The 26911-nt window shown below is 39.7% G+C and overlaps 1 protein-coding gene across 7 annotated transcripts in view; it reads left to right on the forward strand.

Annotated features, from left to right (window-relative positions):
* The window catches only part of nr5a2 (nuclear receptor subfamily 5, group A, member 2), a 191002-nt gene extending 164294 nt beyond the window's left edge, over positions 1 to 26708 (forward strand). For all 7 annotated transcript variants that reach the window (XM_048539962.2, XM_048539965.2, XM_048539961.2 and 4 more), the window contains one exon: positions 24155 to 26708. In XM_048539962.2, the coding sequence (XP_048395919.1) occupies positions 24155 to 24402 (248 nt within the window). In that variant the 3' untranslated portion in view covers positions 24403 to 26708. The remainder of the gene's footprint in view (positions 1 to 24154) is intronic.
* The last annotated feature ends 203 nt before the right edge of the window (positions 26709 to 26911 follow it).

Here is a 26911-nt window from a genome sequence, read left to right on the forward strand (position 1 = left end):
TCCAGTAATATGAATGGTTGAGAAGGAAAGAGAAAAGATATGCTTCTCAGCAGATTCAAGGTCAAAGAGGGAACATAACAATTGTTGCTTCAATGATGTTTAATTCTAATGTGCAGCATTGCTTCAAAATCTCTAAGTGCATAAAGTAGGACACAGTTATAGCGCGACAAGGAGGAGTTTATACATGAAAAGAGCTGAATATGTTAGCAATCTCTTTTAGACAAGATAACTGAGGTATTCATAAGGCAAGTAAATAATCCCAGTCATCTAAGTTTCAGAGATATTATGCCTTTTACCTGTGCTTTGTGTTACTATCCTATCAGACTAGTTACCATATTGAAGAAACAGAACGTGTAACCTACACACATGAGACTACATATCAGTGGTGTAATAATTGTTGGAAGCATATATATACCAGAAATTACATTTTCAAAAAAATTAACATAAGAGAGCTGAAAACGTATGCTGTTCACAATCAAGTAACTTCACTTTAAGTTTACTCAGTTCACAAATTCATCTTCCTCAGGAGAATAATCTGTGAGTTAAACTTCATTACATTTACCATTTACCCTGTCTCTTCCCAAGTCTCTGATTTCACAAATAGTCTGGGCATTTTGCACTTCTCAGAACACACACTCTCTTCAAAATTTGAAGATTGCTTGCTTTTGGACTTGACCCTGTGATTCTGTGGCTCAGTTATCCACTGGATGCTCTTTAATCTTGTGAAAATCCATATGCAGAGGGGCTCGTTCCATATAGACCTTGTTGTTGGCCTAGTATCTTACTTGGAGGACTGTTAATCTCATGATTCCCTTTACAGATAAACTGTTCCCTGCTAACTCAGGTAGTTGACTCAACATTACCTGCAGGGGCTTTAATCTTATGAATATCCATCATAGAAGACAGTTACTGTTTTGAAACTAGTACTGCTATCTTGATTCTGGATTCCCTGACAGACTTCCATTATCCTAGATGTTCAGACCAGGCAATCTCTTCTTCATGACCATATTACGTGTGTGTGGACATTGATCCGGCTTCCCTGACTCACACGCAACTTATCCTAAGTGAGCTGGATGTCTTCACTCACTCCTTGTGGTTGTTTGATGGCTGAAGTAAACTCTTCAGATTGTCAGAGATAATAGGAACTGCCAATGGTGGAGAATCTGAGATAACACGGTGTGAAGCTGGATGAACACAGCAGGCCAAGCAGCATCAGAGGAGCAGGAAAGAAGGGTCTCGACCCGAAACGTCAGGCTTTCCTGCTCCTCTGATGCTGCTTGGCCTGCTGTGTTCATCCAGCTTCACACCGTGTTATCTTCAGATAGTCAGTTGTGTTCCTGAAAGATTGCTGATCACTCAGCACTGTCTCTGTCTTTGTCATTGGCTATTCTGTTGAATCGATTTATTCCCTGAACAGTGGGAACAACATCAGCTAAAGTTTCCTGAATAGGTTCAAATGGGTTGTACAGTTCATTCTTGTCCTTAATATTCACTTCTTGCAAGTTTGTTGACTATTAGCTTCTGATCTTTCTCTGTGAAGACAGAATTGTTTTCCAGACTTGACCATCATTTTTAATTGCTGATTTTTATCATGAGATACAAGATTTTCAATCATTTTTGATATCTCTGCCCACTACATTACTGTCTGAGCCCTGGCTGTACACTTAGCAGTATTCAGCTCTCTCTGATTTGTTGGAAAGAATACATCTTCTCAAAGGGAAGCTGATAAAACTAGTCTGTTGCAATATATATGTTGTCCATGATTCTCAAATTACTTGAACTACCTCAAGCAACCCTTACCCAGTACCACACACTAGTGGGGATGGCAAGACATCAGGAATGGTCATCCAGGTTAATTCCAGATGATTGTTAAACAGTTTTCTTTCACCTCTAATGTCCCTGTGTTGTACACACATGAGTAGCTCCAATGTCTCGCCCACAATGCTCCTGAAAATTGTGCTCGTGTTCTCCCGCGCACTCTCTGTTGTTTTATTTTCCTTTCTGTCTCTCCCTGTCTCCTTTCCCTCGTTCCTTTCATTCTTTCTGTCTTCCCTTTTCTTAGTCCATTCTCATACTCACCCTTGGGCAGACTCAGTATTCAATTCTCTTCAAACTACTGTATTTGACCTGGTTCTCATGTGAAGAATTCACCTGACATGCATCATACACATTCCTTTTTGTTTCGTCGCAATCTCTGTCTTCTTTGATGTTCCAAGGCTCCCTGTGTTTTGATTCCCTTAGCCTTAATTGGAATGTACCTGGCCTGCGCTTAAAACATTTATTCTTTTAAAGGGAGCCCATTATTCTTTTTACATTTTTTCCCATCATTCTTTTTACATTTTTTCCCATCAGTCTCTGGTTTCACCTCCGTTAAATGCCTTTTTCATTGTTTCAAAATTAACCATCTTCCAAGTTAGACTTACTTTATTAGGTTGGTCCTTCCTCCATTGCTAATTTAAACTTTCTGACACAGTGACCGTTCTTAACCAAAATTTCCTCCCTTGGCCAACCTTGCCCATTTTGTTCCCCAAGACCAGATCCTAGCAATGCCTCTTTTTTTAAATGGGCCCACACATACCGGCCAAGGAAGGTCTGCTGATCACTTTTTTTTAAGAAATTCCTCCCTTTACTCCAACTTTATCCCAATCAATGTAAAAGTCCCCAGCACCACCATTTTCACATTTCTCAGTGCCTTGCCTGATAGAGACAAGCAGTAAGGCCATCGTTACTTTTTAATTAATTTTCAAGATGTAGGCATGATTGGATATGCTGTCAGTAGCCATTCATCCCTAGCAGCTGTGAGAAAGTGGATGACTGTCTTCTTAAGTCTCTGGTAGCAAATTAATACTGGAATCACATATAGGCAAGAGCAGGTAAGGATGCCAGCTTTCATTTGCTAAAATGAACAAGTTTTGTTTTTTCAAAGATTAGCTTCCTGGCTGCATTTTGCTGATACCAGCTTTTTATTTCCAGGTTTTCTTCAAAACTGCATTCAAATTCTTCCACTGAAATGGTGGGATTGGCTCACATTCTCAGGATAATTAGTCCAGATAACACCACTAACATAAGCATGACACTGCCATGCCCATATCTCTGTCAATCAGAAATAATCTCTTCCCAGTTATAAAATGTGGACATGTTGATAATGATGACAAGGGAAGCAGCCTTACTGCGTACCAGGAGTTTTCCGCACAGACCACTTAGTCACTAGTGCAACCTTTGAACTTACTCTTCAAGCATCCTTTCAGCTGGCAGAGCAGCAGAACCCAGAAAGCCCCAGAAACACATACTTTGGATTTCTCAGAGGGATCAGCTTTGAACTGAAAGGATTACTAGGAAAAGCTCATAAAGCTGAGGGATGGTATGCAGATAAGTTTAATTGATTTCTTTGTAACTTTTCTAACAATGTTTTAGTTTGTATAACATTGCCAGCTTTATCCTCAGCACTGCATTTCTGACCTGACTGCCAAAAGGATTTTCAAAATCCTGTTTAATGGTGGGTCTTCCACACTGGTTACTCAGAACTGTTTGCTTTTGCATATCTTGCTAATGATTTAATGGATGTTCATCTACTGTTTCACTTCCATAGATTCCCTTCTGCTTCAGTTGATAATTTCTGCCTATTCAACACATATAGATGTTTCTAATTAGGTACACATTATACTTACATATCGTAAAGTTTGGAAGTTACAGTGGGTCTCCTGTGACATTGCTCAATTGAGATAGCTAAGGGAGTTTTCTAAGTACTGGAGTGCTCTGCACAATTTATTGTACAGCAGCAAATGTGGAGCTGTCTCCCTGTGCTGGCTAAGGGCAGACTCAAATCAATCAGACTCCAACTGACTGTTCATTAGCAAACATGTAAAATAGCAAGACACTGGGTCAGTGGCACCTAAATTAAATAACTGTTTTTCTTTGTTAGTATTTTAACTATGATTGGTGAGGTCAATCTAAAGGTTATGATATTCTGAGTTCTGTGTCAATAAGCTTTTTTTTGTTTTAACATTACAAATGATTGATTTACTTTGTATTCTTCTTGTATTTACACTCTTCAATGAAGTATAGCACAGAAAAGAATTTTGCATGGACTCGTATGGCAAGCAAATATTGCATTAAGTGCAGTGATCAGTGTCTTGGTTTGGCTTCTATTTGCTTATTGAAAATGTCCTGAGAACAGGTGACTGAATTACAAACCAGTAACTCACTGCCATTCTGTGACTACCAGCACATAACTCCTGTGTCAAACTTGGGTTTGCAAAGATATTAAGGGCAGCCAAAAGTATTAAATATTCATCTAGGACCTTGGGATGATACTGGGCATTGTTACAACTATGTTTATCCTCCAATTGAACATGGACAATTACTAATAGGTATTCATACAATTGGTTCCAGCAGTTGCTTTTGGCTCATACACTACGTGGATTGATTGCCATCTTTACTACTCTGAGTGATAGTTGCATTAGAGAGATCGATTATCCTCTTCACCAATCTTTTCTCTACGAATTTTCTATTTATAGTACAAAGACAAGTTGAATGCAGATGTGTAATGTCTCTGACTTTGTGTGTGTACAGCAGTTTCACAAAGTTAAATTTTTCAACAGTTCGGTTCATGAAAGTCAAGAACTGACCATGCAACACTCTGCACTTCACCAAGGCTAAGGCAGTGGTTTTATTGAAAGTAATGACCTCACAAATTCTTTGCCTACTTATCCAACCCAATCCCCTGCAATGTTGATGCTTAAAATGTCTTTTTTCACCTTTTTTTTATTAGGTGTTTCTAGATCTTGGTATATAAGTTTGGACCAGGGACATCATCTTCACCGGTGTTCCTGTGAGCATGTGCAAAGTATCCACCAGCAGCTCATTTACTTACTCTCTACCTTCTCCTCTACCCAATTTAACCCTCCACATTACCCCTTTACTCACTGCCTACCTATCTGCTATTCCCCTCTTTAACCCTCCATCATTCTCCCGTTACATTTTCTTTCCTGATTTGATGTCTCCTTTGACATTTCTTACAATTCTCATTTTAGTTTGTGCTCCTTTGCTACTCTTCCTTCTCATAAAAGTCAGAATCATAGCATCACATAGCGTGGAAAGAGACCCTTCAGTCCAACTCATTCGTACCAACCAAGTTTTCCAAACAAAACTAGTCCCATTTGCCTGTGTTTGGTCCATATCCTTCTAAACCTTTCCTTTACATGTACCTGTCCAAATGTCTTTTAAATTTGTGACTGTGCCTGCATCTACAACTTCACCTGACAGTTTATTCCACATACGAACCACCCCCTGGGATACAGTTGCCCCTCAGGTCTCTTACAGGTCTCTCTCCTTTCACCTTAAAATTATGCTGTGTAATTTTGAACCTGTCAATCCTAGGGGGAAAAAAACCTTTTTTATTCACCTTATCTGTGCCCTCATGATTTTGTAAACCTCTATAAGGTCACCCCTCAGCCTCCTACATTCCAGTGAAAGAAGTCCCAGCTTATCCAGATTCTCCCTATAATTTGAACCATTTAGTCCCTGTAACATTCTTGTAAATCTTTTCTGAACCCTCTCCAGATTAATAATATCCTTCCCATAACAACGGGGCAACCAGAATTGTACACAGCGCTGTAAAAGTGGTCTCACCAACATCCTGTACAGCTGCAACATGATGGCCCAACTCCTAAACTCAGTGGTCTGAGCAACAAAGGCAAATGTGTCAAAATGCCTTCTTTGCCAGGTTGTACAATTGCTCACCAAGCCAGTGTGTTTGATTGCAGACGTTCCATCACCCTGCTGGGTAACATCATCAGGGCGCCTCCGGTGAAGTGCTGGTGTTCTGTCCCACTTGTTATTTATATGCCTTGGTTTGTTGGGCTGATTGGCACCACTTCTGTTTTTGTTTTTCAGTAGTTTATATATCGGGTCCAGTTCAATGTGTTTGTTGATGGAGTTCTGGTTGGAATACCAGGCATCCATGTCTGTTTGGCTTGTGCTATTATAGATGTGTTGTTCCAGTGGAATTCCTATTCTTCTTTGTCCGTGTGTATTTAGACTGGTGAGAATTGGTCGTGTCTCTTGGTCACTGGTCTCAATATGCACGGGCAAAGAAGGACACAAATTCGACTGGAACAACATATCCATAATAGCACGAGCCAGACAGAGACATGCCAGGGAATTCCTGGACGCCAGGCATTCCAAACTGGGGCTCAATCAACAAACAAGGTGAACTGGACCCGATGTACAAACCTGAAAAACAAAGCTGGAAGTGATGTCAACCAGAACAGCAACACTTCACCTGAGGAGCACTGACGATGTAACCTAGCTGGGTGACAAAACGTCTCCAATCAAACCCCCCGGCTTGGTGAGGACGTCTACAACTTTATCCACAACCTGAGCTACAAATCTCAAACTTTAAGCCTTCTTTGCCAATCTGTCTACATGTGGCGCAACAATCAATAAACTATTACCTGCACTCGTAGATCTCTCTGTTTAACAGCATTCCGCAGTGTTCCAGTTTCCTTTCTTGGTCTTCTTTTTGTCTTTCTGCCATTGGTAAAATCTGCTCTCTATTTTCCATTGCATCATAAGAACACAAGAGATAAGTGCAGGTGTAGGTTTTAGAGCTTGTTGAGCCTGCTCCGAGATTCAACAGCTGATCTTAGGCTTCAGCATCACATTACTACCTGCTCCCCATATCCTTTGCTTTCCTGAGAAAATCTTCACCTTAAATGCATTCAGTAACATAGCATTTATCGCTTTGAGATAGGGAATTCAAAAGCATTACTTCTCATTCACGTCCCCTTATTTTCTTCTTTCCTCACACCTATTTAAATTGTTCTCTTTGATGGATGGAGGTCTTGGTAACTTGGCATTGAGTATGTGCCACATGTATAGGTATCACTGAGGAATTGCAAAGTAGCAATGTATAGCATAGAGTTGCTGGGATCTTGCATGTTCAGAGGCTCTGTGAACCAAGATCCACTTCAAGGATTAGTGCTCGAGGACATTGCATTGGGTGGTGGCGGGCAGCATCGGGAATGGGATTGATTTCTTTGCTTTGGTGAAATATTTTGTGAATGGTTTAGTGTTTTAATCAAGTATCTTTCAGAGATCGTTGCGTCAAATTTCACAGTCATGCTTTGTCTCCCTTTAACACTCTGCACAAAATGAGTAATGAGATAATTAAACAGAATTATGATGTTAATGCTGTTAGTATACCAACTGTTTGAGCAGGCTTTTTAGTTTCAATGATTGTCTCATTCTTTGGCTCAACATCCATTTGTTCCTGAATCTGAAACACTTGGATATTGTTCTATGTTAAAGACAAGCTGTGGTAGTAGAAGCAATGAGGTTCCGATTGATTTCATGATGACCATATTAGTGATTGTAGATGAACTGCATTGCTTTCCCAACATGGAAAGTGAGTGGCTGAACTCAGTTTTGTCACCAGGAATAGGTCAAATTGAGAGTCAATTATTTTCTGCACATTGTTTCTTCAATGTGACATGCATGTAATGTCTTGTATTCCAAGCAGAGTGCTGGAATATTTATTCCGAGATCAGTTTCAATGCACACAGCTTTAGAAATTTTCACCATGATACTATCAAACAGTCAAGTGGCTCAGTGAAGATATTTGCATTATCTATAAAACTACTGAATTAAAGTTGTGTACTTTCAGGATATGCCTACTGCAATGTGCAGTTTTCAGCCCAATCTATTGGGAATTTAGAATAAAAAAAGTAAGGCAGAAGGAAAGATTGTGCCTACCCAAATCAAGCAGTAATGAAATTCTGTGAATTGATACAAATTGCACAAACAACTCATCCTCTGTGCCCTTTTTTTTTTAAAGATTTTGACCCTTTGCTTCAAGCATTATGCTTCGATTGGCAGCTCAAAGTTCTAATGAACACATTTGCCCACTACACAATTTGGGTAGAGACTTAACTCCAAAAAGAGAGCGTAGAACGAGGTGAGGAAGGTAAACAGAGCAGAAGAGGACATCCGAGTGCTGAATCGAGAACTCGGGCAAAACCACTGTAATTGTCTTGAATTATCCTTGAGACAAGTTCACCCTCTAACCAAAGTAGAGGGCTGTCTCTGGAAGCTAGATGGCGAATCAGAGGTTTTCAATTTGAAGAAGCAGCAGACCAAAACAGGGGATAGGTAAGGGAGAGAGGGGGTCAAAACTGAGGCACCCTCCCTTCAACTAAAACCACAACTTCCCTTTAAAACTGAAAGGATGGATCTTGCAACCATACTACAAATGTGTGATGGATGGCGGACCCTTCAACAGGTCAGCCTCAGGCTGCTCCTACACCCAAGCAATGAAGGAGGACATCCAAACCTGTACAGGACATTGGCCCCTCTTGATTTATTCCTGCAGTCTGCACTCCCCCACCTTTCATCATCCTAAACTGGCCACCCTTGGGAACCTGGGGCTGAATTTATACAGGGTGGGAAAGGGAACACTGTAACACATCTCTACTCCCAGAAAAATTGTTGGCACTGCATCAACCCACGTTCAACCAGGCTTCCATCGGCAAGCTGGATGTATTGAATGGCTTTCTACTGCTCCTTGTTCATATTTCTGTCTGAACTGAGTGGAGTGGTCTGGCTCTGAATGTTAACCATGATGCTGGCTACCAGGGGAATACAGCAGCACAACAGGCTAACTCCTATATTTAAAATGATTTTTATATATAAAAACGTATGGTTGGCAGATTAAAAGGAAAATAATGTTCTCAATGCTGAGATGATACTGATCTGTTTTATGATATAATCTTCAACTGCGTACTGCCTATCGCCCTGTACTTTCTGTTTCACCTCCATTTGGACAAGTGGCTGGTAACTCCCTTGTTTACAAATTCCCTCATCACGTTGAAGTTAGCAACAACAAGAATTTTAGCTCGATTTCTATGGAACCTTGTGCTGCATGTTGGGAGGAAGGGCTGTCACGTTCTGGCTCCGTGCAGGTATTGGATAGCCCAGCCACTTTTAGGCCATTTGAAGCCTTGGAGTGGCCAAATAAGAGCTTTGTAAGGGCCTCTGTGTGCCACCACTAGTGTTTGACCCTGGCACTCTTGTGTCACTTTTGGACGTGGCAAGGGCTGCAACACCACCCACCTACCTTCCTTGACATCCCCACTCTGCCCCACCCAATCCACTTCAAGTCCTAAATGGCCTCAGCAAACCTATTTACAAATCTACTTGCATCCTAAAGGCCTCTGAGTTGCCCTCCAGTCTGCTCCTCCTGCGTTCCCAGCAGGGACCATCTCTCAGAAGTATTGTGGGACTGTCGATTGGCTAGCAGCTTTTGGCGGAGGATGGGTATCCTCCCATCAATGGAGTGGGAGCTCTGACTGCAAAATGTCTACACTTGCCAACTGATGAATAGAACCTTTGCTGCCCCTTCCCATCCTGGCATGTGTGTACCTGAAGTGAAGGTTGACTGCACACTAAGCTGATGGAATTTTTTGAAGGACTAGTGGACTTTACGGGTGCCAGACAGACCCAGCAAAATGGCCAAAACTGTTTTGTTTTCTGAATGTTAATGGGCCTTTAACATGATTCCACTTTGTGACAAAACTGGGTTGCAGGAAGTAAATATGACAAATAAGAAGTGCTTGTTTGAAATAAAACTTTGACCTGTATTTATGTAGATTTTCTGTGGCATCACACACGTAAGGTAAAATGTAGTTTCCAGGTGAAGTGGGGTTCGTGGCCAGGAGATAATGAGACCAGGATGAACAGACAATTCCATATCCATTGAGCAGGCAATGCAACAAATTAACACAGACAGTTTCCATTATAAACATGGATATAGGAATTTATAATGGAAAAGTTGGCAAGAAGTGCATACAAATATGAGAATCGATCTATTATGGCATTGAACATGGCAAATTGAGACCAAGTGTGAGCTTCAAATAAACTGGAAATTGTGAACAGGGAATAATTCAATGATAATACACAGACATAATTCTATCCTTTATTTCTATATTTTTATTATAAATTCCAATGTCCACATTTAACAACGAAAATGCTTGTTACACATTGTAATTATACACTCCTACAGGGAGCATCAGTTAGCACAAACAGTTTTTAACAGACTGTTTTCACTGTCTGTGTGTGTATACTTGGAAATTTAGAATGAATACTGTCATATTGTCATGCTAGTAGATCACCTGCAGTATTACTCACTAGTTAGAAGATTAAGTGTTTTTATAATTATATTGGTATATGTTTAAGGGGTGACTCTAGATCATTGGTCTAAGGTTACACTAAAAGCACTGAAAGGCTAAAGTCAAATTTCATTTCCATTAAATTGCCTGCTGGGAACTTCACTGATCTCTTGCAACTAAATCTCCCAATCCTTTCCATCATTTAGTGAAACTATATATGGGGAGTAATTTAAATATATAATGTTTCTTCAATTTGCTAATAACTGGCAGCCATTTCAAGGTGTTTATTAAATAGAGATGCTGATGATACGAGGGGGCTTGCTTGTACGAGGGGGCGTAGCTACAAATTGAGGGGTGGTAGACTTAAGACAGATGTCAGAGGCAGGTTCTTTACTCAGAGAGTGGTAAGGGCGTGGAACGCTCTGCCTGCCAATGTAGTTAACTCAGCCACATTAGGGGCATTTAAACAGTCCTTGGAAAAGCATATGGATAATGATGGGATAGTGTAGGGGGAGGGGCTTAGATTAGTTCACAGGCCAATGCAACATCGAGGGCCGAAGGGCCTGTTCTGCGCTGTATTGTTTTATGTTCTATGTTTGGTTCATTTTGTCATCATTAATAGTTTTGAACTCACCTTCAGTAGGAAAACTACCAATCGGTAATTTCATTTTAGCAGGTAGGTGGTTGTGATTGTGTAGCTTGTTATAATTAGCATATAGCTGACTTTTTGAAGTATAGTAAAAGTCACCATAGCCCTAGCAAAGGGCTGCTCCCTCACAAAACAGGTATGACCTGTGGTGGTTTAACCTGAGGGTCACCACACCTCAGGTGAGGGGAAGGTTGAGAAGATGAATCCTTCATGATAACCTCAGCCAGTATGGTAGTTGAACCCACTGAAGCACAGTATATCTATGCTGTGCATTATCAATGAGACATCATTAGGTAGACAGGTTCATTCATTCAACAGTGTGAATGAGAAAGGAATAAAGCAAGAAAGCTTTGCAAAGTTAGTATTTTCCACTTGTTTTCGATTGCCTTGATGTAAACTTTTATGACAGAAATGAACACTAAGATTTCTTGAAGAGGAATTGTCATTAAATTCAAACTCTTCTAAATTTTTTCACCCATTCTTTCCCAGCAACGTTCCAAATTTTTCCAAACATAAATTGATTTTGAGTTTAATATGTTGGAAATTACAGGCTGCTGCCATAAAGATGTTATTAATTCCAATAGTGAACTGTGAGATTTGTTGCCCAGTGTGCACAATGCACCAAATCAATGGGGTGATAGGGACACAGACTTCCCTTGGATAACAAAATACACAGGTACCACTCCTTTGTAACTGTGTGCCTACTGTGAAAGACTGCGTAATCAGACCAGAAGAGTCACTGGGGGAAAAAAAATGGAGTCTACAGCTGATCTTGCAAATACATGAATCCACCGGTAGTGAATCAGTGGATAATGAGGAATGAGTGAACTAAACTTAATGAAGTAAGAAAGATTCTGTGAAATCATAGGTGAATTGTAAAGGTCATACCTTTACAATTTTTATAAACAAACTAACACTTTAGATTAGTCTCTGACTTATAGCTTTTGTGTCGCTGGACAACCTCAAGTAAATCTGAGCCACTCGAATATTTAGTCCAGTGTTTCATCTGGAATATGTAATGAAGAAATAGTTTGTTCTTTTTGGAAGCTATCCCTATTGAGATTTGTTAGGATATTTCTATATTCAGATAACTAAGAATGTTAGACTATTTATTTACTTTGGATTGTAATATCTATTGAAATTAAATCATGAACATTTTGTGTATATGTTCTTTGTTCAGTTTTTAGACTCATTCATTCTTACAAACTGTAATAACCAGCTACAGTTACAATTAGGACCAGTCTTTAGAATGTTGCTTTATTCTAAGAGATCATTTTTTTTCGAACATTTCATTTCTCCCTCTGAAAAGTATATATTAAACAGAAAGCAAAGAATGTTTTGCCATTTATAAGTGACCACAGTTTTGAGTTTTGATTTCAGCTGGTGCTGTTCAAGCATCAGTTCATCAAACATGGAGACCAAGTCATAAACTGGTACAAATATTCAGGACATTTTTCACAGCGACATGTCAACCTTTTGATCAACACCACTTCAAAAATTCAGTGCTCCATTTAGCAGAAGAGCTTGGCTTAGGTTGAAAGATATTCACTTTGTAGATTACATAAATTTAAAGAACTGTTTATCTGACAAATTGGCACTGCGCTAGTGTTTTGGAACTTAAGCACGGGAAATCAGAATGAGCTCCCACGCATTGGTGTTGTTGTAATGTACCATGAGAGCAATTCTGTCAAATCAACTGAGCATAGTTGGTGTCAGAGCAATCATTTTGTAAACAGTATAAGTTCATTCAGAATTATGAAAGATATTATTTTATAAAAGGTGCTATCCATTGTCTATTATATTGACATGATACCTACCTCAAGAATTATGCAAATTGGGATTCAGAAAAAATCTCCGTCACTGATCTCTTATCTGATTCTTTGTAGGCAATGATCTATCAATGACTGTATATCTCCATTTCTCTGTAGGGAATTCCAAAGATCCACAGCCCATCTAATGAAGAGGTATCTTTTCATTAAGGGATCCTGAACGTTCTACAAAGGATCCTAAGGGATCTTAAATATGATGCTGAGACCACACCCCTACCTCCTGCAACCTGCCCAGCCTAGACCCCTCAGGCAGGGGAAGCATGTACCCAGCATCTAACCTAACAAGTTACTGAAGAACATTACTGAAATCTGAATACTCTGTCTGATGAAATGGATGTTGAGGAGCCAAGGAGGCTGTGCAGGGTTCTATTTAATGTTGGAATGATAAATTATACAGCAATATAAGTGAATAGTGTCCTTCGGTGCATATAATAATTCAGTCTTCCATTGTTGTTAAATAATTACAACACATACATGATATGCAAAGAATTCAAAATTATCAACATTCCTACAGAATATGTAATATTGCTCTGAGATCCAGTTTAGACAAGCAGTTGGGCAACGCCATATTTGAGACATCCTTCCAGGGATTCTCGTGTCCTTCAGTTTTCTATTTGCTCAGACTGTGATGGGGGAGTAGGAACGCAATGAATAAATCTTTGGAATGTACCAGCAGTGACCATGGGAATTGCATTCCAAGCCAATGCAATGCAGGGTAGGAAGGTCTTACAAACTGACAACAGGTCAGGATCCCAATATCATCCTACCCTTTGCCAGCATTCCTTGATGTATCAGTGAAGGCGAGTTGGGAACATCCTTGCATTTGTTAGGTGAGTAATTGGGAAGTGGTTGGAGTCATTACAAAGGAAATTTATTTTTAATACCCCAAACACAAGCTGTTACCCAACCTGACAGCAACTCACCCAGATCATATAGCCCAGGAAGAGGTTGAGGATCTTTTTAAGTCAAACTAACTAGCTGGAAATGTTTTGACCAGCCACAGCCATTGAGATACAGCTGTTCAATGCATTGCCGCTGTCTGAGAGGCAGTCACTGCTTGAAAGTGGCTGTCACATTCCTAAAGGCTCCTTACCAGTCTTAACAGTTTACCCATCTTCACTACTCCACCATAGGGTCTAGAGTTGGGGACCCGCTCCCTCAACAGTCCCAGTCTGTCACAGCAGATGACTGCTGACATCTACAACTTCCTATAACAAAATCTCCTTCCTAGTGGAGCAGAAGTATTGGCTTGGCCAATGGCCAACAAAATACCTGTCACTGCAGACACGTTCATTTCCTGCCAACTCACCCCCACCCCCACTGCCAATCTGCACGTCTTTGGACCATGGGAGGAAACCAGGCCAAAACCCATGCAGACATGGGGAGAATGTGCAAACTCCACCCAGTGGCCCAAAGCTGGAATTGAACCTGGGACCCTGGCACTGAGAGGCAGCACTGCAGGCCACTCTGCTGCCTTCACCATTTGTGGAAGATGACTGTGAAGCATGGCCAAGAGAGGCTATGGGCCAAAGGTGAGTGAGAGCATGGGCAACTCCACTGGCAGTGTAAGGTGATTGGAGAGAGAGAGTGGAGAGAGAGAGAGAGAGAGAGAGAGAGAGAGAGAGAGAGATGAGTGAAGCTAAAGGTGTGTTGATCAGAGCCGTGATGTGCAGGAGATTGTTGGGAAAGTGGCACCTGAAAACATCCTGCTGCTTTGCTTTCCTGCTTCCTGACATCCTGGAAGCTCTTGATGCACGGTTTCAGTTTGGAGGGATCAAACTGCAAACTACTTCTTTCACTTCCAGCCACACCTGCTTGGTGGGGCAGGTTGGCCTGTTCCTGGGACAGGTGAACTCACTGCAGGTCCAGAGCTTCCAGAGAATGGACACAAGCAGAGGAAATAAATCCTTCTAACTCAAGGTTGAATCCTTTTAATTAGAAACCCTTCCCTTGACAGAATGGCTGTGTTTTCAGACAATGACCATTTATTCTGTGAAAGAGTAATGGCAAAGTGCGCAAATCAGTCAGTCAGTTTCCAAACCTAAAAATTGTCCCAACATTCTGACAGACTGAGATGAGAAAATTCAGCCCATTGCTTCTAATAATGTGCTAAGAATTGCCTTTAATGTTAAACAGTTGTCACAGTTTTTATTGATGAAATGTATTTTTCCTCCATTTTTGCCACAATGTAATGAATGGCTATTTTACTCATTGGTTGTTTGTCTGTTATAGTTGCTTGGAAGGTGAGGTGATTGGAAGACCTTGACGGTCAGTTAATGTATTCTTTAGTGGTTGATTGATATGCATCAAAATAAATTGCAAGGCTTGGGTACAGTGCAGGGAGTCTGCACAGATCTTTTGGTTCTAGGCAGGCTTGGTCTGTAGATTGACTGACTGACTGACTGACTGACTGAAGCTCTTTGTGTGGCCATGAGAAAAAGGTATTGGGAAAGATACAAACTCTAGCAGTTACAACTCCTCAAAGCACTTTCAGAGCTGAAAAACAATGGGCTGAGCTTTCGATTTTACAAATGGTGTAAAATGTGAAGGAGCAGATTAGCAACCTGTTGTATGCTGTGCCCGTTATTTGGTGCGTTTGCTTTAACCCTTCTATTGGCTTTGAAAGGAAGTAGTGTAGGTTATGTACTAAGTCCCCCTATCCACTTCACGCTTCGACTAAAGTTGAAAGCTTCACCCAGTGACACAGAATTTAAACTCTTAAAAAACATTATTCTATAGATTACCGGTGCTAATGCTTTGCTGCTCATTGGGATGCATCACAGACATCTGTTGGCTGCTCAAGAGAAAATGTACATTTTCCAAATTTGTACTATAGGAACCAAAACAGATATATACACATCGGCAGCACTTGGTTTCAACTGACCCTTTCAGTTTAACAGGGAATGTTATTCTATAGTATTATCTTAATCATGTACTTCCCAAATTTACAACAATATGTTTTTCTAACATGTCAGGTAGTATAACCAGGCAACTTCAAGGGAATAATGAGAAAAGCTCCATGCTTTTATGTAGTTAACTACAACATGTGAAAGAACAAACATGAACGCTTCAGTATGAAGTCATTTAATTTCTATATCTGAGGCACTTTATCATCATATAGATTGATCTGCTTGATTTGTCACAGTAAAATAAGGAAATAAAGGCTGACCAAATATAGCAGGCAAGAATCAATTTTCAATTGAAATGTTATGTAACTAAACTAAATATAAGAATATTTGACTTTTTCATCAAGTGTCCCACCGTATAGCTTTCTTACAGGTTATGACAGTGAACCATACAGCTAAGAAAGATTCCATCTTCTGAACCAAACTGAGTTAAGAGATCCTACCAAATAGAAACATGATGCAGGGAGTACAAGTGACCAAGCATTAAGGGGAGGCTGAGAGGTGACCTTACAGAAGTTTATAAAATCACGAGGGGCAGGGGTAGGGTGAATAGCCAAGGTCTATTCCCCCAAAAGTAGGGTGTCCAAAACTAGGGAGCCTAGGTTTAAGATGAGAGGGTAAAGATTTAAAAAGAACCTAACGGACAACTTTTTCATGCTAAGAGGGAGCTGTACGTATGGAATGAGCTACCAGAGGAGGTGATGGAGACAGATACAATTACAACATTTAAAAGGTATCTGGACAGGTTCATGAAGAGAAAGGATTTAGAGGGATATGGGCCAAATGGGGCTAGATATCTGGTTGGCATGCACGAGTTGAACTTGAAGGGTCTGTTTCCATGCTGTACATTTCTGACTATATTAACAAGCAGTTTCCAATTGCTATTCAGTTGCTTTTACTGAATGAACAAGTGGATGGACACAAGCAAAATAAAATATTGGCCTTGATTGTGATGTTGTGACAATTAAGCTGGTGAATATAACAGTCATTGACCATCAAAGCTACGGCCAAAAACACCCACATGATGCTAGAAAAGTTTACTAAAGCAGATTTAAAGCCATGAGAGAAGTCTTTGGGAAAATTAACTGGGAAACCATACGTAAAAATAGAACAGGAAAATTATATTGATGTTTATACATTGGGAGAACAAAATGAAAGCAAGAAAGAAAAGCAGAAGTAACAAGACCTACACTACTAAATAAAGAGGTTAGAAAAAATATGCAATAGATCACAAAACTTTGATCAGGATTCATACAAAAGCTAAATATAGATAAGCAAGACAAATTGAGACATTTTATGGAAAGACATCAGGGCTGATGGTTGATGTAGATGTAGTTCCTATATTGAAAAAACAGGTAAGGCCTAGGGCCTATAATTATAAGTCTGTTAGTCCTAGAATTTGTAACGGGAAAATAACTGAAGGTATTCTACAGAATATTATAAAAGAATGTGAAAAAACACTGATGTCATAAGTGATGAACAGTGTGGTAGTCAAATTCATGCCTGACAAAGCAAAAATCCTTTGAGATGGTGCTGCATTGCTTCCCAAACTTTCCTTCCCCAGTGTGTCACCATATTGTTGTGGCCCCTCAGTGAGAACAAGTGCGATGGGGGAACTGTGAGAACAGAATCCCAGCTATTAAAATTGTATCAGAGATAACAAAGTGTAGAGCTGGATGAACACAGCAGGCCAAGCAGCATCTTAGGAGCACAAAAGCTGACGTTTCGGGCCTAGACCCTTCATCAGATGAAGGGCCTAGGCCCGAAACATCAGCTTTTGTGCTCCTAAGATGCTGCTTGGCCTGCTGTGTTCATCCAACTCCACACTTTGTTATCGCAGCTATTAAAATGTGGTTGCAACTTTCTGGCAGACATTGGTGACTAGGAGCTCAGAATTTCCAAAATTTCCGCTTGAAACGCTTAGGTCCCTGGCCCAAAATTCGGAAAGCTGCATGATGGTGGATAATCAGGTAGGTTGGCTTGGATTTTCAAATGACAATCAACAAAGTTCCTTCATGGGATGAATAGGGAAGATCTTGCTGGCTAGATGATAACATTGACCAAATGGATTAGGAACTTGTTCAACAACATTCAGAGAGGTGGTGAGAAATGGTAAATGATGCACAGAGATCCAGAGATGTGTTCCAGGACATCTGCTATTTACAATACTTATGAATATTATAGAAGAATGGTACTATTAAAATTGCTGACAAGGTGAAACACTATGTGGGCAGATAATGAGTCGAAAGTAAATTGGTCCCAGTCTATCTGAAGCTGATCAATTATGTAGATGGCCTGAAATATGGCAGAAGATTCTTAATGCAGTTTTAAATAAAAGATAATGCATATAGGAATAGGTAATCATTAACGTGAGAGGGTCCTAGGAAGGCTGCATGTTGCGGATTTACATGATATCCAAAGCTGTGGAATCGTAACACCAGGAGCCCCACCCTGCACAAAGTGACTTCTATAAATTCAAGGAGTAGTCTATCTTGATAAGAATACTGGAAATGACTAACTAAATCAAGAAAATAAAGATCATTATTAGCTAAGATGAGAAACTGAATCGTTTTAGAGTGATAAATGATCAAACTCTGATCTGTGTGCATGAATTACCAGCAAGTCAGATCTTGTGACGAATGTGTGAAGCACCAAATTACAAATCAGAGGAATAATATCACTGTACTGATTACTGACCAATGACCAATAGTAAATAAGTGTCAAATTTTATTCTGCCTCACTTCCAATCTCATGTAGATAGATTAGGATTGTTTTTTTTTAAGAAAGTGATGAAAATGAGACGAGACCTTCAGAGATGAAGTTATAAAGCAAGACTCATTGGAGAAATGAAGACATAAGTTTCTCAACTAATTACAGGCACTGATAAAATTGAAATAAGTAAGATACTTACTTTGGGCAATGAATATAAGATCACAGAATGCAAGTACAAAATTCACTAATGATGTCCCATCACAAGACTAAATTTTAAAAATTGGACGAATAATAGTGGATAAGAAAGCTTAGGAAATTAGATATGTGAATGGCACTTTTCCCTCAACAAGAAATAGGGAGACAAAACTGGTGTCCCAAAGAGTGGGAGACCAGCAGTTCAATGCTGATTAGCCATTCATGGGCTATTGGCAGAAAAAAAGCCAGAAGGATTCAAAAGCATTCAACCAAAATCCGTGCTCCAACAAATGAAGAAAGGCTGCAAATTACATAGTGCCAGAGGACTGCCTGCAGTTGTATAAGAGTCCAGAGCAAGAATCCACCACCCTTCATCACCAAGATTTTCAATAGGTTGGTCAGGGCAGTTTGGGACTATGGACAGTGTTCACAGAAGAGCAGTCCAAAAGGTGTTACAGAGACAAAATGTTAGCATGTCACAGAGTAGATGCTACACTAGGAGAGCTGATTTTTACCTGTATTGAAGGAAAGGCCGTGGAATTACCTGGGTACTGCATAGACCACAACGTGTTAAGTCCCAAGAGTAGTTTGATACCTCAGTGCTGTTAGAACTAAGGCTAGATACTAGGAGGTGTCAGGCAGTCAGGGCTTAGGAAAAGTCCTTGGAAGTTGTGATGACTCACGTGGAACTGAGTGCCTGATACATCAGCAGTAAAGCTGAGAGTGGGGGCTGAAAAGCCACAAGAGGTGTCTATTGGATGCACACTAGCATGATTAGAGATCTAGAAGAAATGTAGGAAAATCTAGCTTGAAACTGGCTGTCAATCAAAAGCTAGAGTTATGCCTGCGAGTAAGCATTGGCATGTGGTTTTTGAGAGCCTGAAGGAGAGCACACCCAGAACAGGAGGGTGATGGACAAAACAGGAACAGTTACTGAGGCAGTCTATGGCACAGCATCCCTTGAAATAAAGTTTCAAGGCTTGATCAGCAAAGAGAAAAATAAAAATAAAAGATAATGCATATAGGAATAGGTAATTGAGAATTTTAATGAGATTCGATAACCCACAATACCAGTAACATCCAGGGGTCACTGAGAAATCCATGGGTTCAGTCTGGATTACATTTGCTATCTAATGAGTGCCATGGGTTATTTAAGCTGATATTACAATCTACAATACAGATAATTTATATTATTTCAATGTATAGAATAAAATGTTGTTTGTTCAAAACAGTAGAATCACATGGCTCTATTCTTTTAGAAGGCACTTGGGATCACATCTTCTTGTCTACTTTTAAAAATAAGGATTATAGGTTCCAAACCAGATCATAACATTAACTTGGGCGGTCTGCTCTGAGATTGTAACATCATTTGATTGTCTCGTGATACCTGGTGGGAAAATTATTTCTGCAAATGTTACTTGGTGGTTTGAAAGAATCAATACTCAAAAGAATGTGTCAAATACACAAACTTTCTCAAGTGGTTTTATGCTGTGCATGCACAAATTTTACTGTAGCACAGTAAATAGTTTAACTAACGCCTGATAATACCACAACTCGACATCTTAGTCACGTACTCATTAGGACAACTCACAAGTATGAAAGTAAAGGGAAAGCTATATATTTATACTGTATGAATGGACAGCACTGATAAGTTAACAAGTAGCGGCTGATTGGTAGAGACAGTGCCATGGAGAATGTACTGGTTAATGATGACTGATAGTTAAGTGCCAAGCGATGATAACATTTTAAACTAAACAGATCGAATCCAAATGGCTAAGACATTGTCCTGAGAAATGAACTAAAAAATGGCTATCACCCATTTTGTTGAATTGAAACAGGCACAGTTTGTATACATGTTATTTTTATCTGCAAAGAACATGGCCTGTGTAGTAATGGCCCAAATAGTCCAGTATGGACACACTGCTCATTTATTTTTACATTAGCGCTGAACTCTGCCTTTCTAGCTGGGAACTCCATATGTGTATTCTTTACAAATTCAAACCGTGTTCCATTTTGATCAATGTACTATGCTCTGAAATGTAAATGTCCAGCAGTACAGCTGGGGAAGAGTAAGCATGTATAGTAAATGTGGGATTAGCTTAGCAGTTGGTTGAGATGTTTGGATGGCAAAGGAGTATGATACCATGTTGGTAATCTGCCTGTGAGATGTCAGTGGTAGGAGACCAGATTGTAGGGTATCAGCTAATTGGGGTGCCAAGTGAGTGATGGAATGCTTAAAGTAGGTCAGCCACTGGGAGAATGTTGGTGAGGGGAGGTGGTGACTGGAAGTGATGGACGGTAGGTTCAGAGAGTGAAAGGGTGGCTGTCAGGCTGATATGTTGAGACAGTGAGGGATGGGACGGTAGTAGGGACTGACAAGGATGTGGTATTGAGCCATAAGGTGAGTGGATGGGCCAGCAAAGTGGATGTGGGGCTGAATAACAAGGGGTACTGCCAGCTGCAGAAGGGATATCCAGGTAACTAGGCAAAAAGGGTGACCAGCGAGTGGGCATGACATTGTCAAGCTCATAGGCAATGGGCATGGTTGGCAACTCGACTGACAGGGCCAAAGGAGCTTCATCCTGGCAGTGAGGGAGTCCGGGCCTTCCAGTGTGGTGGGGTCATATTGGGTTGTGAGCAGTCATTTTAGGGGGAGAGGGGTGATGGGTTTTCAGATGTCCAGGGAGTGTAGAGAGAATGTGGTGTATTAAGTTGCACATTAGCTTAATAGTTACCCACGAGTTGAAAACCTCATCCAACTCATTAACTATTAACTTAGCAGAAGTGGAACTCTCAAATTATCCAATTTGACCCTCCAAAGATAAATTGCCCATCAGAATCTTTATATTCCTGGCTGGTGACTCCTGTGGTATCCAGTCTATGTTGCTCCAATAAGTACCCGACTATCATATGCAGCTTCCACTACACACACCCACATTGCAAGGGACCGAATGATAATCCTGAATCAGGTGTCTTTAATAATTCTTTCCATGATTGGGAAACACTTGTTGAGTAATCGCCATTAATATTGGATCCAGTTACTGAAAAAAAACACCATTCATGGCGCCATTGTGCAGCAGCAACGTGAAACTGTTGAATTCACCAACAGCTTCAGTGTTGCTCAGAACTTGAAATCGTGTAATCCAAAGGAAACGGGCACTTTATAGGACCAACTGTGACTTCCCTTGGCCCAAACACGGGTTTGCACACAATACAGCTAGAACTAATCTATTCACGATAGCTGACATCCTGCAGGTTGACATTGATGCTCCCTGGCTCATGCAACATTTATGAGGTTGAGAATAATGCTAATCCCAACCTATAAACCAACCAGTGAAGCTAGGCTTGTGAAAGACAGTACAGATGAACCCACTGTTCAGTTTCTCGACTAGGGCAGTGAGGAAGGGCAAATTTGAGGGATGGATGGAGTGCATTTGGACATGTAAGAAACTACTTGCATGTGGCCACTGTAGCGACACTTTCATCCACATAATGGATATTGCAAATAGGAGGAGGTTAGGTGTCATTTCCATTAGCATCTCACTGGGGATCCGACAAAGAATTGGAACTGCATTAATTGCTGAGTTAATAAGTTTAGCGAATACTAAACTTAGGTTGAGACCACCATGGTATAGTGTTGCAGTGCCAATGTCTATAGCTTCGCTGAATGGTTCAGCGGTGCTAAGGCTAACAACACCACATAAGCCCATGAACGCCGCATTGTTATCACTGTGCAAGTCATGCATGGTCTTTACAAATGTGAAGGAGTCCTTCACCGCACTCTGCAAATGTTGTCTCTCTATTTCTTGTCGCGATGAGTGCAAGATAAAAAGCATTAGGAAAATATTTTCATCAGTACTCAAGTTCTGTACTGCCAAATATCAATAGGTAATAACTGTATTAACAGTTAAACTGAAGAATAAATTCAGCAATACTAATAGTCTGCTATGCACTCACATTATAAAAGAATAGATAGGCACAAGAAGATTGCAGAAGAGTTGGTTCATGCAAACCATTGGTAATTAATCCCTAAGTGAATAATATTTAATGGATTATGAAAGGTATCACAGCACAGTGTTCTAGGTGAACCTGCTTTCCCACTGGCTATGATTAATAATTATTCACATTGCAAGCTTTGCTTTGAAAATTCCTCTCCAGGTCATTTAATTACATCATTATTTTATGTGTTCTTTTCTAATCGGGACGGAAAATGTATTATGAATGTCTCTTAGATGTTCTGAGTCCACACGCACACATTGGTTAGCTCCCGCTGCCGAACCAATAGCAATGAGATCAATTAATAAAGTTACTGGACTCTGCAAGATTAGATATAATCTTATGGCAGTACCAAATAGCAGAATGGGTGAGGAGTTTCCAACACAATGGAGTTCAAGAGACAAGTTTATAGCCCAGGGACCAAATAATGACTCGTATTGATTTTAAATTCATTTCCACTCTTTGATTGATGGAAATAATCACGAGTCAATCTGTTTGAGGATTTAATTTAAAAACGTACCACAGGTCGCACAACTGCATTCCAAAAATGTCTGCATTCAACTATCTGCCATGTGACTCCACATTTCAGAAATAGTGGAATGTACTTAGAAAGAAGCAAGGAGACGCCCTGAGTATAGTCCATATATCTGTTCCTTAATAGGTATTTTTTTTATTCAGAAACCGCAACTCATGAGGACGATTCAGGGACCTTGGAGGTTTAAGGTTACTTTGGCTTTGGAAGTTGTCAATCATGAAATCAGGGTAATATCAAAGGAGTCACAATTAAAATGAACTTAGAAAGCAGCGGGAATTGAGGAGACTTTTGGTGCCATTATAAAAGGAGAAATTTCAGTAATGTTTTCAGGTCAAAGGGTATTCCAATATAGTATCTTTTATGAAGGACATACACTTCATTTATGTCCAACTCATCCGTCATGAAGAGACTGTCTGAAGGCCGGTGCTGCAGATTATTTTAAGAGCTATCCGCGTGTACCAGATGGTTCATTAGCAGTGCATCCACAGGTCAAAGGTTTGAGAATCATTTAGAAATGTCAAATTGAAACAAGAGCATTGTCAGCTTTTAACTGCGATTTACAACTAAAGGTTTGGATATTAATTCAATCTCAGGTCTGTAAATTAATCAAGGATTAATGTACTATGTATAAATTGGAAATATATGCAGCAAATAAGGGGGCTGGGCCTTGGTCATGTAGTAGCTGTCACAATTGTTTCTCATGCTGAATGCATTACACCTTAACCTAGAAATGTTCCTTAACTTCTCTCTGTTCTGTTTGTTCTTGCTTTAACCAATATAAAAGAAAGCTAACCGCTTCATCTTCTCAATAAGACTGAAAAAGAAACAATTCTGTAAAATGAGCAGAAACAGACATAGTAATTATTAACAAAATTAAGTTAAATGTTTTATCCAATACATGTTTGTTCAGATCTTGGTTGACATGCTCTGTATTAGCTCATTTTTATTTTTAATTGATATGATTAATTGTATTGCTCCAGCTTGCACGTTCGATCAAAAAACAGCCATCTATTGGGGAAAAAACCCTCCTCATTAATTAATTTTAGCTTGTATTTTTAGAAAAAGACTAGAGGGGCAAACTACTTTTTTGTTTGAATCTTGTTCCAATCCTTCACCCCCTGACTGCTTTAATTGGATATTAATCATGGTTCACCAATTTGTTTCAGATGTAAAAAACTTGGAGAACTACCACCTTGTTGAAAGTGTTCAGGAACAAGTTAATGCTGCACTGCTAGACTATACGATGTGTAACTACCCTCAACAAACAGACAAGTTTGGACAGCTTCTCCTGCGATTACCAGAAATCCGGGCCATTAGCATGCAGGCCGAAGAATACCTCTACTACAAGCACCTGAATGGGGACGTACCCTGCAACAATCTTCTCATTGAAATGCTGCATGCTAAGCGGGCCTGAAACTAGATTCTTGGGGGTCTTTGCATCGATGAGCAGAAATTCTAAGCTGCAGCCAGCAGCTGTTTTTTTTTCCCCTTTAGAAGAAACAACAAAAACCTTTTCAGTGCACTAGATGGAAAGAGGACAACATAATGAGATCTGTTCATCGGGACACAAGTGATGTATCAGGGTGTTGCCATGGAATCTGCCAACTGTGAACCCATCACACCTGTGCTACCCAACCCCCACCTCCCAAAGGAAACCTCTGTGAGGCCTTTAAGGAAGCGCTTACTCATATGAAGTTCACTTTGTCAAACTTGATGTCAAATTAATATCATGTCATTGTTTCTGATTTGTTTAGATTGACCAGTAATTCTAGGAAATCAAAGAATAAGCATGGGAGTTGTGCACTAATGGCAAAACAGTTGGGGTGTCAAGTGCACTAAGAAACCCTTAAATTTCAAAGCATGTGGGATACAAAGCAAATGTGGTAACCGTAATGAGCCGTTATAACATTCTCGATACTCCTTCTTCCCCAGAGCTATGTCCCCAGTGATCATCAGTATGGTACCTGATAGGGGATCTAAAGGCTTGCCTGTAGTTGGCTTCACTCTCCATTTGCTTGTTCAAATTACCAGAGCCTATGTGTGAGGCCTGCAAAGGTTACAAGACACCATCTGTCAAGCAATTAATTTGACAACCACCTTACCTACCCATTAGGTTCTTTTCGCCAAAGCATACATGCTATTTGAAGTAGACCAAAGCCTGCTGTAGAACAATAACAAGAGGGGAATAAAACTGTAACTTATCTTGGATTTTAAAACAATAACACTCATCTCACATCCACAATTCTTAATACTTAACATACTAGTATTAAATTTGTGATGTCACAGTTAAGTGAGTCTTGCCTTATTTCTGTGAATTTGAATATGCGGAAGAATATAATTAAAGTGTTAATACTGTAAATTCAGCAAACAAAGGTGTTTACATTTACTAGCTCCTGTGGGAAAGAACTGTAATGACCTGAATTGCAAAGCAATGATTTCCTTAATTATGTTTGATTGGTAACTTTTTTACCAGTACTTAATTATGTCGTGAGACACTAAAATCAAAAAAGGGAATCTCACTAAGATTTTAATTTGAACAGACAGATCTTTGGCCACATGATCACTTATTGAGATTGTATAAACAATTAGTTCTTTTTCAGGACTGTTGGCTTTGTTATTGGAATAGTACCATTTATATTGTACATCATGGTTTAAAGTGTAGACAATTATGTTACTAATTTATTTCTTTATTGTTTCACCATTATGTAAGAGCGCAAGAATAACAAAGCCAAATAAATGCATTTGTTCACTGTAGCGCCTTTTCAAAATCAGCAGCTACAGCCAGTTCAGGGACAAACATGTATCTTAAAAAGAATCTCACAGTTCATTTATATATATATACATATATATATATAGTACGAATCTGAAAATGTAAAAAAAAAGGATAAATCTGCTGCAAATGATGTGAACTATGGCTTCATCTTTAGCTGAATGGAAAGATTTAAAGTTGAAATCTTGCATTAAATAAATTGTCTTGTAAACTGTATGTTCTATACCAAAGACTGTAGTTAGCTTACGTTTTCTGTACTCCATGGTCTCACTGCAGTGCAGAATGTAAAACCGTGATACTTACTTCAATGGACACAAGCACTGGACTAGGTTTGTCTGTCACAAATTACAGATAGGTGGACTGTGTCTTCTTTCTGTACTCTTAGCTGCTTGCTTCAGGTTGTAGGAAACCCCATTACTGATGTCTTACAGAACATTGTGAAGCTAATTCTCTGTTGTGTTGTTTACAATTATTTTGGAGAGTATTATGTGGTGCGTTGCCCAAAATTCAATCAGAGCAGTTCTACCTTGCAATTTCAAGGACGTTGCCTGGCCAACAAAGGGTTCCTCTCACACTGCCCAACACAACAGGTTATAAGAAATGGCCGAGGTAATCGTTTGCCTGGCAAATGCTGGTAGTAAATATAAACAGACACATCACAAAATAATGTTAAGCTTTTACTGTTATTATTGTGCTCTTTTGTGTGAACAGACATTCTGTCTTGTCAGTACTTTCTATGTATTGCTGATTTTCTGCAGCTGCAATGGATTTCAGACCATTCAACTCCTATTCAGTATGCAGTTACTTGGTTCACTACTCTAAATGTACTATAACAAGTGGACTGACAGACTGTCATGTCATTTCTTGCCAAGAGTTTCTTTACACTGATGGAATTTTTCAGTATTTCAATAAATAATGATATGCGTGGCATATCAATTGTTGAGTCCAAACTTCTGGCATTGTTCATAATATGTGCACCAGCTTTCACTTTAATAAAGAAAAAGCAAAATGAACATTTGAATAGCATTGTCTACTGTGAACAATATTGTTTAATGTCAAACGTAAATCGCCAGTGGAAAAAACAAAATGGGTTTCTGTCTCTACACGCACACCTCTTACTTAACCGTGTACTTTGCCAGCTCCCATGGATGGG

The sequence above is a fragment of the Stegostoma tigrinum genome, chromosome 8 (genome assembly GCF_030684315.1).
Source record: "Stegostoma tigrinum isolate sSteTig4 chromosome 8, sSteTig4.hap1, whole genome shotgun sequence".
NCBI classification, from domain to species: Eukaryota; Metazoa; Chordata; class Chondrichthyes; order Orectolobiformes; family Stegostomatidae; genus Stegostoma; species Stegostoma tigrinum.